The sequence below is a fragment of the Bombyx mori genome, chromosome 12 (assembly GCF_030269925.1).
Source record: "Bombyx mori chromosome 12, ASM3026992v2".
NCBI classification, from domain to species: Eukaryota; Metazoa; Arthropoda; class Insecta; order Lepidoptera; family Bombycidae; genus Bombyx; species Bombyx mori.
This window is the reverse complement of record NC_085118.1, coordinates 11,037,703-11,054,867: the sequence shown is the minus strand read 5'-3', so window position 1 is coordinate 11,054,867 and position 17,165 is coordinate 11,037,703. Positions and strand designations below refer to the sequence as shown.

Below are 17,165 nucleotides of genomic sequence, written 5' to 3'. Positions count from 1 at the left end.
ACTAATTTATAATAATCTCATTTATTATTTAGCACTTTACGATATGTACATTTATATTCAACTAGAGGTCCCGCAGTAGTCGAAATTCGACTATAATCAATTGGAATTGTAAGTTTTTACACAATTATGATTGTATTTTCAACGCGAAGACTATACTATAGAAAAATATTAATAAAGACAAACAATAATTAATCTATACTCAATTTGACCACAGACGTCAAGAACAAAAGTTTGACAATAAATAGTATGCATGCCTGTGTGCGTCAAATACATGGTATGTAGTGTGTGTAATGTTTTCTTTATTGATTTAATGTATCTTTTATGCATTATGTTAAAAAAATATTAGCATTGTGCACTTCTTCTCTATATTCTCTATAAGTGTGGAAAATTTCATACTCCTAGGTCCGCGCAATTTTCGTAAAAAGGCATACAAAGTTTTTGCTTCACGTATATCAATATATAGATTTCATTGTTGTATTTGGTATCATAACATTTGAATGACTGTAATTCAATAAACATATTTAATAGGTACCAACAATTCTATAACTTTTCTACACACATTGATCACATTTTATAATTCACGAATTAATGTTTCAAACAAAAACAATGATATTTTTTTTTTATAATGTTTCAAACAAAAACAACGATAATTTGTGCGTGTCAATCAATGTCTGCTTAATTATGACCAAACGACAGATTTATTCTTTCCTGGAACTGTACTAAACAAGATACTATTAAGAAATTTTTAATAGAAATAAGTACTGGTTTTATTATCTCAAAGATACGATATAAAAGAAAATTAAGGTTTGGATGAAAAATTTCATTGTTGAATGTTCAGTTTTTTTGAAGCCCCTTCTGTGTGCTTAGTGCGAGTTTTTTAACTTTTCGTTTGTATGTCCCTAAAGCCGTTCCAACTCCATAGAAATTTAAAAAAATGTTTAGTAAACTTTTAGGCGATTTTTAACTTTTTAGAACAGCGCGCTGCATGACGCCGTGGACAGGGGAAAGTGGAAAAAGATCCTAAGATTGAAGCTCATGGGTGATGGTGGTCACGACCCTCAGACATGAGGAACACGACTCGAAGAGGGAGGAGGCGATCGAGTAGTTAAAAAACTCGCACTAAGCTAACTAGATTGAAAATAGTAAGAAGAAAAAAATGGGTAGCCGATAATATTCAACCTAAATCGCTAGTTAAGTAAGAGTTAATAAAAAGTTAATTTGATTCTCCAAAAACGATTTGAAGAGTAATTTAAATAATTATAGTTACATAAGTCGTTATTTAACATTTCCCTAAAAACACCAATTTGGTAATATAATTAAAAGAAAGTTCAATTTGGAAAGGTAAAAACTGGTTGTTACGAAATTATGACGAATTAATATGAATTGAAAATACAATGAATTTTTAAACGTGTATGTAAATTGGAACCAACTGAAATTATTTTATCTTTTAGCTAACCGAGAAACAATTTGACTTCATTTTTTTTTTTAAGCTGTTAGATTCATTTAAATTTGGAATCAAATGAAATCGATCTATATTTTAGTTAACAGGAAAATCTGGAACATCCATCTGACTCTGAGACGAGACACGCCATTCACAGCAAACAGTCACGATCTCCATTAACTATGTCAGCTATGTTGATACATTGCCAAAGGAACCAGGAGATTCGTGAAAAAATTGCAGATTTTTTTTAAAAACAATGCCTCGTTTTTCTTTTATACCTTGACCTCGAACAACAGGCTCGAGTGATTATCCTGGGCATATTAATACGTTAACTGTGATCTTTGGATACCACTATTCAAAGTCTGAAAGTCTAGTAGCTATAATTTGCATGACAAGTAAAGATAGGTTTTATTGGCATAGATGAGCTAGGGCGCAATCGACTTTAGTCGACTACCGGGATCCATAGATGTCATGACCTGGATGCGACCACCCAGCACAACTTTAGGACAAAGTCTTAATGGTATTGTGACTATTTTTATTCACCTGGAACGTAATTAACTGTACTGCGACAGAAAATTCAAAATACAAATAATGTCATGTACAAATTACTGCTTGATAGAGCAAATAACTAAGAAGCGTGTGTGTGAAGAAAGAGAAATTTAAGTTTATGTATTCTTATAGTATTTATTTATATAAATTAAGAAATTATGACAATTACCTTACAATTAAAGAACACCTTAAGAGCCTTATATCAATGTAAGCAAAAAATAAATAAATTTATAAAATTGAGTATTTTACTAACAACAAGAGCCTATTTCTTAAATTGAGCAATTTACATATTAATATTAGAAGCGCACTGACAATTTAAATAAATTCTTCCAAGGCTCTTAGTAAATAATAACCTAAAGAAAGTTAAGCACTTATTTTTCAATATTTGAATCAGCTTATAACTTCAATAGCTGAAAAATATTAAAGTCCATTCATCACAGCAGTGAGCCAAACATCAACACCTGTGCCAAGCGGATAAAACGTAAATTGTGTAAGTCTCCAGGTGCAGGCTCATTTTTATTTTATTTTTCATATTAATGAATGCACATAAAATTTTAAATAAATAAATAGATTCAGACATACGGCATATTACAATTAATCACAATGTTGTTTCCGTGTTATCTCTATAATATATAAAAATGAATTGCTGTTCGTTAGTCTCGCTAAAACTCGAGAACGGCTAATTGGCTAATTTTGGTCTTGAATTATTTGTGGAAGTCCAGAAAAGGTTTAAAAGGTAGATAAATATGAAAATGCTCGGTATTAAATAAAAATAACAATTTTGTTTTCCTTTGATGTATCCCCCCCCTCCGAACCGATTCCTTTTGTTTGTTTTGAGTTTATTTTATACAAAAGTTTAGGTATTTTATTTATCGACTGAGGCACTACGAAGTTTTTTTTTATGATTGAAGGATTACTGGTGGCCCGGAGGCCTTTCCAGTTTCACCAGGACACTTCGGCAGTACATATACTAAAATTGGAACGATAGAGAAGATTAGCATGGCCCCTGCGCACTACGAAGTCTGCCGGGTTAGCTAGTACAGCATAAAAAAACATTCCTATCATAGTTACATGATCATATCGTATCGTATTAATAGCGCGTCGTTTGTTTCATGAGTACTCCACAAAAATAAATACATTTTATTGTTTGCTACTACACTAAAAATGTTGTACTTCACAACGCAGGTCCTCATAGTTCCTTTTTTCTTTTTTCTTTTTATTGCTTAGGTGGTAGCTGCCTACCACCAGTAACTAAATCTCACTGTTTAAAAAGAAACAGAAGACTAAATCTCACTGTTTAAAAAGAATCTGAAATAAATTCATTCAACATCAACCTTCACAAAATGTGTACTTCAGAAACGCTTGAGTTGCTTATATCTAGTCATTCTTTTTGTGAACAATTTCCGCCAATTTCTTATCATCGTCTGACATGTCTTTATCGCCCCAGCCCCATATAGGGTTTTCTAGATGATGATGATCTTCCTCCAACTCTGCCTTCTGTTTCGCCCAAGGATGGGTACCGTCGCCTGTTCGATTAATGCGATTCCTTATCATCTTTTCAGATACCGTCTTCAAATCGTAAGCTAAGCCTGAAAACAACAAAAAATAATTATATAAATTAAATGAATTTAAAACACGATTTTAGGTAGGATTTCATTTATGACTGTGGTTGCCAGTGTCTTTGAATACCACGATTCATCAAAAAAAGCTATCGTTTTTATTTTTTACTCTTTATTGCCTGGATGGGTGGTGGACGAGCCCCCGGCCAACAAGCTCACAGCCCACTTGGTGTTAAGTGGTTACCGGAGCCCATAGACATCTACCACGTAAATGCCACCACCCACCTTGAGATATACATAAGTTCTAAGATCTCAGTATAGTTACAACGGCCGCCCCATCCTTCAAACCGAAACGAAACGAGCATTACTGCTTCACGGCAGAAATAGGCAGGGTGGTGGTACTTACATGTGCGGCTCACAAGAGTTACCACCAGTAAATACTTGCGAAGCAATTGCCATGGAATTGTAGGGTCTCCTTCGAAGGCGCTCAAATAGTGTATGGTGGCCTGGACAGTTCATCCCAAAAAAAAACACTATCGGGCCTACTTTCTCCATAACGCTTTCGATGATGGGTTGGTGGTTGTACCAACACGATCAATATTCTAACTATAGGTACACAGGCAACGGCGACCACGTTGTTGTAAACTCTTCTTGTCATCAAATGAGCCGTTTTTTTACCCATCTTGGTAAAGTCAAATGTAATCAAAGTCTTTACGAATTACGAAAGTATGCAGTGACGATGTTATTATAAACAGCATGAAAATAGATAATTGAAATAATTGAATTGAAATAGGTAATTGTGTACAAAATAGTTGGCCAAACCATAAGCAAGATTAGCTAGATCTAATTAGGAAATATCTGGTTTTAGTATACCGGCACATGCTCCTAACAGTGAACACTCTGAACTGAGAGAGCATTGCTATATACTACTTTAAGGCAAGTTTTGCAAGAAAATTCACACTTTGAGCTGAATTTTGTTAATGAAAATAGAAACACATCAGCGTAATTAAGAAAAGCGTTATCAGGCTCACCGTATTTTGCAGCGATGTCAATTAAGGCGGTTGATAAATTGGTGCTGTAGTCTCCGAGCTCGGCCGCTTTGTAGTCCCAGGGAAATACGTGATGATAGTTGTGCCAACCCTCGCCTAAAGCACAGATCGCCACAGTTTTGTTATCAGTTGCTCCTATGTATCTGAAATAGCAAGTAATTTATACTTTATCAAAAATTGCCCTAATAATATAAGAAGGCGCATTAGAAAATTATCAACTCGAAATTCATTTTGGTACATACTTATTATATTTTAGTAAATACAATACAATTAAGACTATTACCTTATCTCTTAAATTTAGTGCCCGTATTTTCGTTGTGATATCTATAGGCTAAAACTAGTTTTAATTTTAATTATTATTAGTATTGTTATGTTTTTGCGAGTTGAAAATGGCTAAGCCGAAAAAAAAAACAGATTTGTTAGACAATCCAAATGTTCTGTCAGGTAGAATACAATGTATTCTTCGGTCTTACGAAATAGGCCTAACAGAATATAATTTTTTTGTAAATTTTTATTACGTTTTAATAATGGCAAGTATTTTCATAACTGGCCACAATTATTAGAACTTGTCTAGAAATATAAACAAAGTCATAGATAACGGGAATTATATATTTTTATAGTTGTATGTAGTTTATAATATACTTTTTAACTAATGTATCATTACAAATTCAAATCATTAATCCTCTAATTCAGGTGTGAGCAACGTTTTCAATCTATGGGCCTATTTAATTATTATTTTTGCCGGAAGCTCATTGATTAACTCTTATTAATAATTTAAAAAACTTTATTTATATTAGATAATATGTTAGATAAATCTTAGAATAAAAACATATAAAACTAAAACAAAAAGTTAACATTTCATATAGAAATTTTAATGCAAGATAAAAACAAACAAGAAAAGAACAGAAAAACGAATTTACTCGAAATTTTTAATGAAAAATTTAGCACTGTTCTTTCGATACAAGCTGATCAATATCAGCCAGAATGGATGAGGTAGATACCTACACGTAGGCAGCTTTCTAATCGTCCATCACTCAGTCTTGATCGGTGGTAATTTTTGATTAATTTCATGGTTGAAAATAATTGTTCGCAAACATACGCACTTCCGGACAGAGACATCATTTGCTTTACTTTACTAACATTTTAGTATAATTAATTTTCGTCGATGTCGATAAAATAAATCCCATTTTAGAAATGCTTGGCGGGCCGCATGTCGCTCATCCTTGCACTAATTCATTATCGTAACTAATAAGTAAATAGTTCAATTAAGTAGTAGGTAATTAAAAAGACTTACTGATCATATGGCTTGTTCCCCCAGAGGTGTGCGGCGGAGTTAACCAGCCACGTGAAGTGAAGACTGATCGTGTATCTAAACATTGATGCGACATACCACGAGGACCATGGATTTTCGTTCCAAAAATAAACGGGAATGTACAATGGCAATAAGAAGCATAGGATTGGCATCACGAATAGATATGTTCTGAAAATTAATATAACTTTATTTCTTTAAATCGTAACTCAATGTACTAAGCAATTGAGACTCAGATATGATGTCCCAAGGATTCAAGCTGGGTGGCTATATTCACGGTCTTCTCCTTGCCTTTATGTATGTGTGGTCAACTTTTTCGAACCAGACCTGTGATACGTCATTTCCGCACTCACACACTACTCTCAATGAACCCTTTTTTTAGCTTAGATGGGTGGACGAGCTCACAGCCCATCTGGTATTAAGTGGTTACTGGAACCCATAGACATCTACAACGTAAACGCGCCACCCACCTTGAGATATAAGTTCTAAAGTCTCAGTATAGTTACAACCTCTTTCACACAGTTCATCCTAATATTTTTAGGACGCGCCCTCCGGTGGCGACATTTATATTGTGCTGCCTATAGGCTCGGGTAGCCAATTAATACCAGTCATCATCATCAGTCTAAGTAATAAGCAAAAGTACATAACATAATTACGCCTTTTTTTACTTTTACGCCTTTATCTAACGTTTTTTAATATTCTGTATTCAAATCACGTCAGGCTCATCAGTTTGTAGGGTTTAACGACAAAGGGAAAATCTTCCACCGAGCTGATGAAGTGGCTCGGTAGACCGACGGTCCGAATGTTGTTGTTCGGAATTTTTATATTAGCAAGCTTATCATAAAAATGTCGTAAGCAAGATTCAGGCATATGTCATCTTGTGTTCTGTCATGGCTACCCGCCACATCACTAAAATATATCCGATGTATCGAATCATTTACAGTTTTCGTGGTCACAAAAGACCACGCCAGTCGCACCGTAATAGTTTTTTATCTATGTACACGACTCACGAAAACCGAAATGAATACTACATATGAGTCGACTATTATCAAAGGCGGCAATCTGACTTTTGGACAATGATTGGTAAATCAGAAAAACGAATTATTGACTTTGTATTCCATCGGCAGTCACAAAACTCTTCGGAACGACATCTTAGATAAATAACAGGTTAACTATTAACCTTTATTTAATGCAGGTTTTGAACCGTATTCTTTGAAGGAGACGATTATATTCAAATCAATCTGTATTGACATATCAATAAAATTTTGTTGTCCAAATGCACAGATTGCCGCCTTTGATAATAGACGACTCATATATAACATAATTTATTTACTTTTACGTTCTTACCACAATTAAAAGTAGGTATTTATGATTTGTCTACATTATACAATATCACGAAAGCTTAGAATAAATTTTACCATTTGAAAGTTCGTAATTATCTTATTTATTAGCGTGGATCCAAAGTAGAGCGCAGTTCACTTGTTACTATGCCACATTGAAAAACTAGGTCGAAGACCAGGGGGGCAGACCAGCACACGATCAAAATGAAAGTGAAGTTTTAGCTACGGCTTACGGCTTAACACTCTTATCATTTAAAGATAATAGTACTCAGCACTCAGGAAGCACCTGAAGATGAGCTCATTTCAGAGATGGGTGGTAAAAATTCTCTAGGGAGTTGTGGATTGATACAGTGATTCCAAGAGGCAGGGATGACCTCTACTCCGGTGGCGGGTGTAACGTACTTGACGGACCTCAAAAATTTCCTCATTGACAATCATCGTTATCTCACTGTCCAATTCAGAACACAATTTACGAGATAAATATGCTAAACCATAAATGCCAAGTCAAACATGCTTATAATACTAGCATTTTACAAGAATTGAATTCGAAATTTGTTGTAACTTTGTAATGCATACTTGCTGCGTTTAAAATACTTTAGTATTTAAACGAAACTCTTACTACCGGTTCGAGGGCAAAAAATGCCACACTTCTGAGAGAAACAAGCGAAAGTCTCAGCGGGTTTGCTTCCTTAAAGATCGTTTAGTAATTCTACAGTACAATAATGGAACATAACATTACGCTAAATAAAAAAGGAAAGTTACAAAGGGCAACATTTCTATCCAAATTGACGCAACACGAATTAATTTTCTTTAAACTTAAATCTTACGTTTTCATAGTCTACAACTAGGCAGAAAAAAAGAAAGGCGTCGTCTTTGAAATCATAGATAACAATTTAGTTTACGCTGTATGTGTAGGGTCTTCGTTTTTTTTTAAAAGCTTAGGAAAAAAATTTTTTTGATTTGATTTGATTTGATTTGAGCTCACGGCCCAATTAATGTTTAGTGATTACCGGTGCCCATAGACATCTACAACGTAAATTCCGCCACCCACCTTGAGATATGAGTTCTAAGGTCTCAGTATAGTACAACGGCTGACCCACCCTTCAAGCCGAAACACATTACTGCTTGACGGCAGAAATACACAGGGCAGTGCGGACCCTTGCGGACTCAGAAGACACAAGACACCTACTACCAGTAAATTATTTTCTTTAGCGTTTCGACATCTATGAGCAGAGACTACATATCATGTTGAGATATCTTTTTTTTTTCTCCACGTTATCCCACTAGGTGGGTTCGGTACAGCTAATTTTTCTCTTCCATTCTCTTCTATCAGCCGTCATCTCAACACTCACTCCTCTCTCTCTCTCATATCGTCATTCACACACTCCATCCATGTCTTCTTCGGTCGACCTCTTCCCCCTCTACCTTGCACTACCATTTCCATACAACTCCAAATCACGTGCATCTTCTCTCTACGCATCACTTGTCCATACCACGCTAACCGTAGTTCACAAGACATTAAATATAGTTTTGACGATTACAGCATTGTCACGGATAAATTTATTTGGAGATAAAACCTTGAAGCTCACTTTTTTTGGAACATTACGATCGGGTCCTTTTCCAAATCCGACATATCAACAGCGGCACCCTTTTCGAAGACGTCTTTGTGCTTCCTCACCATCAACCAGCCCATGTGAGAAAAGAAAAATCCTCGTTTAGCGTTGTGAGGGTCAGCGTCAGTCTCCGTGAACTTATGATGAACTCTGAAATTTAGAAGCAGCCGATTGAATTAGTAAGACAGCTAAAGACGTATGCAAATTAGATTTTTACTTTGATTTTATTGTGTACTATGAGTTCACACATGCACGGGTAGATTAAAATCTAAAATATCATAATCATAATATTATATATGACTTGACTATATATACCGCGCAGAAGTCATAAGTTCCACTTCGAAGGGTGGGGTGGCCATCACACGGTTCAATTGGGACTTTGAATTGACTCCTTATGTCCTAAGGTTGATGGCATCATTTACATCAGAATCATGATATCTAAAGGCTTAGCTAATCACTCAACATCAGGTAGGCCGCGAGGCCATTCACCCATCATGTTGTTAATAACTTTTTTTTGTGGCACTTTAATAAATCATTAATTATGTTGTTTTGTCTGATATTTGTGATTAAAATAATTAACATTTCAATCATAAATATAAATTTTAATTTATAAATTCTGTTTTTACGATAACATACATACGTAACTACACTGAGACCTTAGAACTTATATCTCAAGGTGGATGGCGCATTTACGTTGTAAATGTCTATGGGCTCCGGTAACCACTTAGGACCAGGTGGGTTGTGAGCTGATCCACCCATCTAAACAATAAAAATAAAATAAAAAAAAACATATAAATTATCAGATATAAAACAAAATGAATTAAATATTCTGCTATTGCTTACCTATGATCGCGTACCCATTCATATATATGATTTTGGAAGGCCATCGTCTGCAGTAACGCCAAGAACAAACGTAGCGGCCATTTCGCTTTATATGCTCTGTGTGCCCAAAGTCGATGCGCGCCTACAGTTATTCCCACCGCCGACAGCAAAGTGAAACTGACAGCTACATTCAACAATATATTGTGAGACAAAAACCTTAGGTTTCATACTTCAGTGGACAAAACGTAATGTAAACAAGAGATCAAAAAGTCTTGTTCTACTTTTAGAAAGCATCCGAGGCCTAATGAATAAGTCATCTAATTATAGGAGTCAATTTTGGTATAGCTATTTACCACGATCCTACCCATTATTGCCACGAGCTAGTCATTACCGCACATCAGACGTTACGGTTCTAAGAGTGGGTCAACCGCTGTATACCAGACTGGTGGTAGGTGGTAGGACCTCTTCTGAGTCCGCGCGGATAGGTACCACCGCCCTGCTTATTTCTGCCGTGAAGCAGTAATGCGTTTCGGTTTGAAGGGTGGGGTAGCCGTTGTAACTATACTGAGACTTTAGAACTTGTATCTCAAGGTGGGTGGCGCGTCTACGTTGTAGATGTCTATGGGCTCCAGTAACCACTTAACATCAGGTGGGCTGTGAGCTCGTCCACACATCTAAGCAATAAAAAAAAAAAAAACCAGACTAACATTAAATAATGTTACAAAAAAAAAACAGAGTTTAATGTGTTCGCGCCAATCTTTCTTAAACATGTTTATAGTGTTAATATTAGGGGTAATAAAGAGAATTAAATTGCTGTAATTACAATTACACAAAGTGTGTACAGCGCCAAGTGAAATATTTTTATTAATCGAATGTATGTGTACCGGCATCTTGCAGACATAATAAAGTAGACTATGTGTATTTTTGACATAAAACGATTTGACTTTTAATTATTAAATTTGAATTATTTTTATTTAAAAAGAACTTGAAAAAATTATTAACCTTAAGATGTATTATACAGTTAATGATTTTTTAAATGTAATTTTTTTAAATCATTATGTTAATTTTAAATTCGCTTCTTTCCGTTCTTTGTTTTCGTTTTATAACATAAATAACTAAATCTTATTCAATTAATTTATTTTGTTGTTTGATATTTTAATTAATTAATATATTTACTGACTGCATTTAATGTAAATAATTTTGAATAATATTTGCACGCCGACCTGGTAGAAACACGCTGTTCTATAAAATAACTATCAACAACTTTGTAAACCGTGTATTAGCTAATAAAGTTTGATTTGATTCGATTTGATTTGACTGTTCTCGGAGTATTCATGCTGAAAATATGATTATATAGCACTGAAAGAAAGAATTTAAAGGAAGCCTGATTGAAAGTAAAAACTTTTTTCTAACGAAATGAAACTAGCCCCCCGAACCATATTACGGTTTTTTAAAAGATGACTTATTATAGATACACTGGTCGTTAATCAACCAATACTTCAAAATTACTAGAGTCGAGATTTCCTACCACCTGTAATTACGAAAATTATAATTTTGCGGATTGCATTTTTATTACACGACTAGCTGACCCGGCAGACTTCGTAGTGTCTCAATCGATAAATAAAAGACCTAAACTTTTGTATAAAATGAACTTAAAACAAACAAAAGGAATCCGCCCGATGGGGGACACATCAAAGGATAAATAAAATTGTTATTTTTATTTAATTCCGAGCATTTTCATATTTATCTACCTTTTAAACCTTCTTTGGACTTCCGCAAATAATTCAAGACCAAAATTAGCCAAATCGGTCGAGCCGTTCTCAAGTTTTAGCGAGACTAATGAACAGCAATTCATTTTTATATATATATATATATAGATGTTATTCATTCACAATGGAGGTAAATCGTGAGCATTTGTCAAATAGGTACGTATTTTATTAGAAAAATATTCGAGGGTTTTGAATTAGTCAGTAAGGAACAAATGGGTATAGTCGGCTTCAGTGATGGTTTGATGTGGTGTTAGCTATCAAACGATTGAGCCATATTGCGGTGAAAAGATCAAACAAGCTGAAGGTAATTAATTCTCTTAATAACACCATACTCTACAACTAAGAATGTTCCTTTGAGCACAACACAAAGAACCAAGGAATAACATCGTGTAATAATAATTAAACCCGCAAAATATAATTTGCGTAATTACTGGTGGTAAGACATCCTATGAGTTACACACGGATAGGTACCATCACCCTAATTTATTGTATAAAATAATACTAATCAATAAAAGAAAAAAAAACAATGTTTTCCGTTGTGAAAATATTTACTTAGGGTGGATGGCGGTGTTGACGATTGGAAGGAAGGAAGTTGTCCAATAACCAAACACACACACAGTTTTTTGTTGTTCTTGAAATTTAATTTTTTTTTATGCTTTCTAAATTAATTTTTTGTTTTACATTCAAACGAATTTTGGAAAGTTTTACAGTAATGAGATTTAAAAACTTAAGAAGCAACTCTAATTTGTTTTTTATTCTGCACAATTTTTCAAATTTTAAATTCCGCAATTTTTAAAACTTCCGAAATAAAACATGGCAGCATAAGGCCGCTTAATCATGCTTTCATCATTAAAATCGCTTAAAACTTCAGTCACGCTGACAGCTAGCTGTAGGCTTGAGACATCTAGGCAATTTGTGATGTAAATCATAGAATCTTTAATAAATTTTCTTATTCCGGTCTGTTAAAGATCAGAACCGTTACAATTTAAATTAATGCTTATACTGGTAGTATGCGTGAACGAATTTCAAGTTTTGAATTTTAATTTCAGGTACAATTAGTCGTTTTTGTTTCAAATAAACTCTTGAATTACTTTAGAAACTGTAAAAGTTAGAGATAGTAGGGTGGGTACAGTAGAGAGTAATAGTTAAGAGTGGTTTTATATAATATTATTTTTACTTAAACTTGAAACTGACTTACCAAATAGCACTGTCCATAGTTTAACTTTCCCTGTGAACATCAGATAAATACCGTACAAGGTGGCAGCGTGTAGATATATGAAAGCGAATACGTTTCTCCAGACAATCTGCCATCTGTGAGTAGAAAATGAGTTTGATTACTATTCATTTTTTATTGCTTAGTGAATGCCGCCACCCACAACCCTGAGGTTTAAACCTATGTAAATACAGTACAACGGCTGCCCTACCCCTCACATCGAAACGCTCTGCTACAGGGCAGATATAGGCGGATTGGTGGTACCTACTCCCACAGACTACCACGAGCAAAAATCTGGAAGTCGATTTTAACTTTAAAAAACATTAAGTTTACATATTCCTTATATATATTCTGTTACTTTGTGTGACCATTGGAATTGTTGTGAGATCTACAATTTATGATGTACCAGTTGACCTGGCAGACTTCGTAGTACCTCATCCGATAAATAAAATACCTAAACTTTTGTATAAAATAAACTTAAGACAAATAAAAGGAATCCGTCCGACGGGGGACACATCAAAAGAAAAACAAAATTGTTATTTTTATTTAATTCCGAGCATTTTCATACTTATCTACCTTTTAAACCTTCTCTGAACTTTCACAAATAATTCAAGACCAAAATTAGCCAAATCGGTCCGGCTGTTCTCGAGTTTTAGCGAGACTAATGAACAGCAATTCATTTTTATACATATAGATAGATTATTAAAAACTGATTGCCGTTGCCCAAATAAAACAAAATAAATTAAATATGTAAAATTGCTCATAAAATTACTTGTTTTACATACTCATAATTTCTGTTTTTTCTTTCCGTGCTGTTCAAAGATGCTACATAATCTTCTTCCTCGAGAGATTTAGTTTTGATGAACTCGGTCCCAAAAATCGAAGAGTTCGTCATTGTTCTGTAACAAAAAAAAACCAGAGTGAAAACTATAAAGTAACAGAGCTCCGTTGCTTTCAGTATCGTAAAGAAATGAATTGAAATGGTACGAGTGAGTTTCAAATTTTCTTTCTACGACAGCAACGTAAACTTTGAAGTCAATGAATATTTAAGAACTAGATTTTGAAAGAATAGTTGAATGTTTGTCGCAATTTTCTTGAATTCCTGTATACAGGAATTGAGGTATTACTTTTTGGCGTTAAATTACTTTTGATATCCATAGATATCGTAAAGTAAACATCGCCACCCACCTTGAGACATGAAGTCGAAGTCTCAATTGTCCAACGACTGTTCCAATAATAATTAATAATTATATTCCCGACATGCGAATTACCTCCACGAAGTTTTAGTTCTAATACTGGTTTTAATTTTTCGGCAATGATTCCAATACATCCTGCATACTAGGTAATACTGAGTTTTACGACATGAAAAATTGAATTAGTATAAGTACGTTCTTGTTAACTTTACGACGAGATTCGTTGGTAATGGACCAAAATTTTTTTTTTCTATTCCTTTTTGGGTGGACGATCTCACAGCCCACCTGGTGTTAAGTGGTAACTGGAGCCCATAGACATCTACGACGTAAATGCGCCAGCCACCTTGAGATATAAGTTCTAAAGTCTCAAGTATAGTTACAACGGCTACCTCACCCTTCAAACAGAAACGCATTACTGCTTCACGGCAGAAATAGGCAGCGTGGTGATACCTATCCGCGCGGACTCACAAGAGGTCCTAACACCAGATTCGATGGTAATGGACCAAACTTCTTGACAAGCCCCGAAGAGAAACATTTTAATTTATGTATTCCTACAAAATCATGAAATCTAGTTTATAGAATTTTCTTCTGTGTTCGCGATGTTTAATGTCGCGTCTTTTTATTGTCATTCTATTATTTACATTCGTGTCAGTTATCCGTGACCACGAAAACTGTAAAGCATTATACAGTTAGAGAACTGTAAAAGTAATGTTAATTAAATCTGTGATAGTAAGTATAGGTAACATTCTATCAATTTTCTTATTTTTTGTATTAGTAGCTTTAGTTTATTTAGTTTATTGTAATTACAAAATGTATTACAAGAAAAGAAAAAATGTAAACAATAAAAATAAAATAATATTGAGCCGTCAATTATTTTGGCGGAAATTTAATCATTGGGCGAACACTATAATAATATTGGATTAAAAAATTTTCGGAAGTTGTCCCAAATGGTTTTAAAACCCCGATGAGGCTAGAACCTTTGTATTGTTTAGTCACAGTGAATAACTGTGGTTGAATCTGTGTGTCAATCTACAGAAAACCATCTTTGGTATCGACATGTAAGTGTGAAATAACGGCACCACCGACAATAATGAGTTCATAATGAAATGGAGAATTAACTTTAAGATCGTGCGTTAGACTTTTTTTACAATGACTTACAGAAAGTGTTACCCACTTGTTTTGTTGTTTAAATTACTTTTTATTTGTATGTGTTGAATTTGACATACTTTTTGTTAACATTGGACTACTTTTATTTAAGTGTAACGAACTCATACGAAATGAAATAAACTAGTAAAAACACATCTAATACGTTCTGACAATTCGAAAAGTCAGAAACTAATTCAAATTCAAATTCAAATTCAAAATCATTTATTTCAACTTGGATGTCATCAAAAAAACACTTGTTGAATGTCAAAATGTAAAAGAAAATGTTAACTCTACCACCGGTTCCAAAAAAAGCCACGTATAATATTCCAAATAACGTTTAATATAATTTACATAAAAATATTTTTTTCATATTGATTTTACATTTTTATTTACTGAGACATGACCATCTTACTATTTGCACCTTAAAAATATATAATATGTCATCATCATGTCAGTCAAGATTTTCATAAGATTTATTTATATTTTTCATATTTTCCGGTTTTAGATTGTGTACTAGGACAGTAAACTTTAACCTCTTGAATAAAAGACACGCATGAGAACGCTTGATCATGAGCACTAATGTAAAATTATAGGAGCACAATAAGTTAAGAAAATATCATATTATAACTCTATTCCAATTACGAAGTCCCATGAGACAGATGTTTATTATTATGTTATTGTGGTGTGAATTATTTGTATAATGATTTAGATTGAATGTGTATTTTTTAAATAAGGTTTACAACCATGAACAAAAAATGATTATTATTTCAAACTAGCTGACCCGGCAGACTTCGTAGTGCCTCAATCGATTTTTCGATTTTGTATAAAATAAATTTTAAAAAAACAAAAGGAATCCGCCCGACAGGGCACACATCAAAGAAAAAACAAAATTGTTTATTTTTATATCATTCCGAGCATTTTCATATTTATTCACCTTTTAAACGTTCTCTGGACTTCCACGAATAATTCAAGACCAAAATTAGCCAAATCGGTCCAGCCGTTCTTGAGTTTTAGCGAGACTGACGAACAGCAATTCATTTTTATATATAGAGATTATGCGAAACGTCAAGAACGTCAACGTTCTAAAAAGTGTCAAAAGGGACTTCGTAATTGGAATAGAGTATATTTAATTACCAAAACCCAATTATTGTATCAAAACATCACTTTAAAATAACGTAGAAGAATTGGACTAGTTAATATATAAGTATTTTTGAGTATCAGTCTGCATTATTACTTCGACATTCAGAAATGTTCCCTGAGTACGATTCGACATAATAAATCATATTTATAGTAATATCATATTAGAACATATTAGATCACCGGTACACAAAAATATCACTTTTAGGGTAAAACATCGTATAGTAAAATACACTTTATATGATACAGAATACTGGTGATTATAGTTGTGATGTAAGCCCATCTGTATGGATATATAGGGTACCACTGTTATGTATATTTATATCCCAAATCAGTCACGTTATTGTATAAGTCCAATAGAATTGACTTTGATCTTCTCATTCTTCAAAGTGGATCGTGAAAAACGCCATCTTAACACCCTGGCTACAGCAGCAGCTGAACCAAGTGGTATGCCAAAAATGCAGACCCAAGAATGTATAATTTTAGTTATTAATATGTCAACGAAATGAAATTAATTACAGTTCACTTTCGTTGACCCGAATAACTGTAACGCAACGTTAGATTAATACGAATTCTCTCTCGTAATTACACTCTTTTTATATTTTAATATTAAGCAGCAATTTAAATTTTGTTTAGGTTATTATAATTGAGAAGACGAAGCCAGATTTAATCGCCTCTAAGTACACTTTGATTAGATAGTATAGACATGTATACGTTTTACCTCTTCTCTTAAGTTTAGTTTCGTATTTCGCTTAATGAAGCGACGATCACCAAAATCATGATCACTGCCCGTAAAAACTGAAGGGGTATTAAGGTACCTATTTGTTGCGTGAATTATCGTAAAATTTTTATTAACAAAAAGTCTACTAATTTTATAAAAATCGAAGAGTAAAAGGCTATTTAGTTTAAGTGACATAATATGCGACATTTATTTTTGTTATTAAAGGTTCGTTTTATTTTCTACTAGCTTCTGCCCGCGACTTCGTCCGCGTGGAATAGTTACTTTGGGATAACGCTATTTTTTA

The 17,165-nt window shown here is 33.8% G+C and overlaps 1 protein-coding gene and 1 pseudogene across 1 annotated transcript in view; one reads left to right on the top strand and one right to left on the bottom strand.

Annotated features, from left to right (window-relative positions):
* Positions 1–2,105: 2,105 nt before the first annotated feature.
* LOC101743452 (acyl-CoA Delta-9 desaturase) overlaps positions 2,106–17,165 on the bottom strand; it is a 43,043-nt gene continuing 27,983 nt past the window's right edge. Inside the window, exons 2-8 of the mRNA XM_004925508.5 lie at positions 13,450–13,563; positions 12,650–12,762; positions 9,704–9,866; positions 8,837–9,010; positions 5,893–6,078; positions 4,581–4,741; positions 2,106–3,579 (exon numbers count right to left, since the gene is read on the bottom strand). Of these exons, the coding sequence (XP_004925565.1) occupies positions 3,368–3,579; positions 4,581–4,741; positions 5,893–6,078; positions 8,837–9,010; positions 9,704–9,866; positions 12,650–12,762; positions 13,450–13,559 (1,119 nt within the window). The 5' untranslated portion in view covers positions 13,560–13,563 and the 3' untranslated portion in view covers positions 2,106–3,367. The remainder of the gene's footprint in view (positions 3,580–4,580; positions 4,742–5,892; positions 6,079–8,836; positions 9,011–9,703; positions 9,867–12,649; positions 12,763–13,449; positions 13,564–17,165) is intronic.
* Positions 2,939–3,003, top strand: LOC119629336 (U6 spliceosomal RNA; annotated as a pseudogene).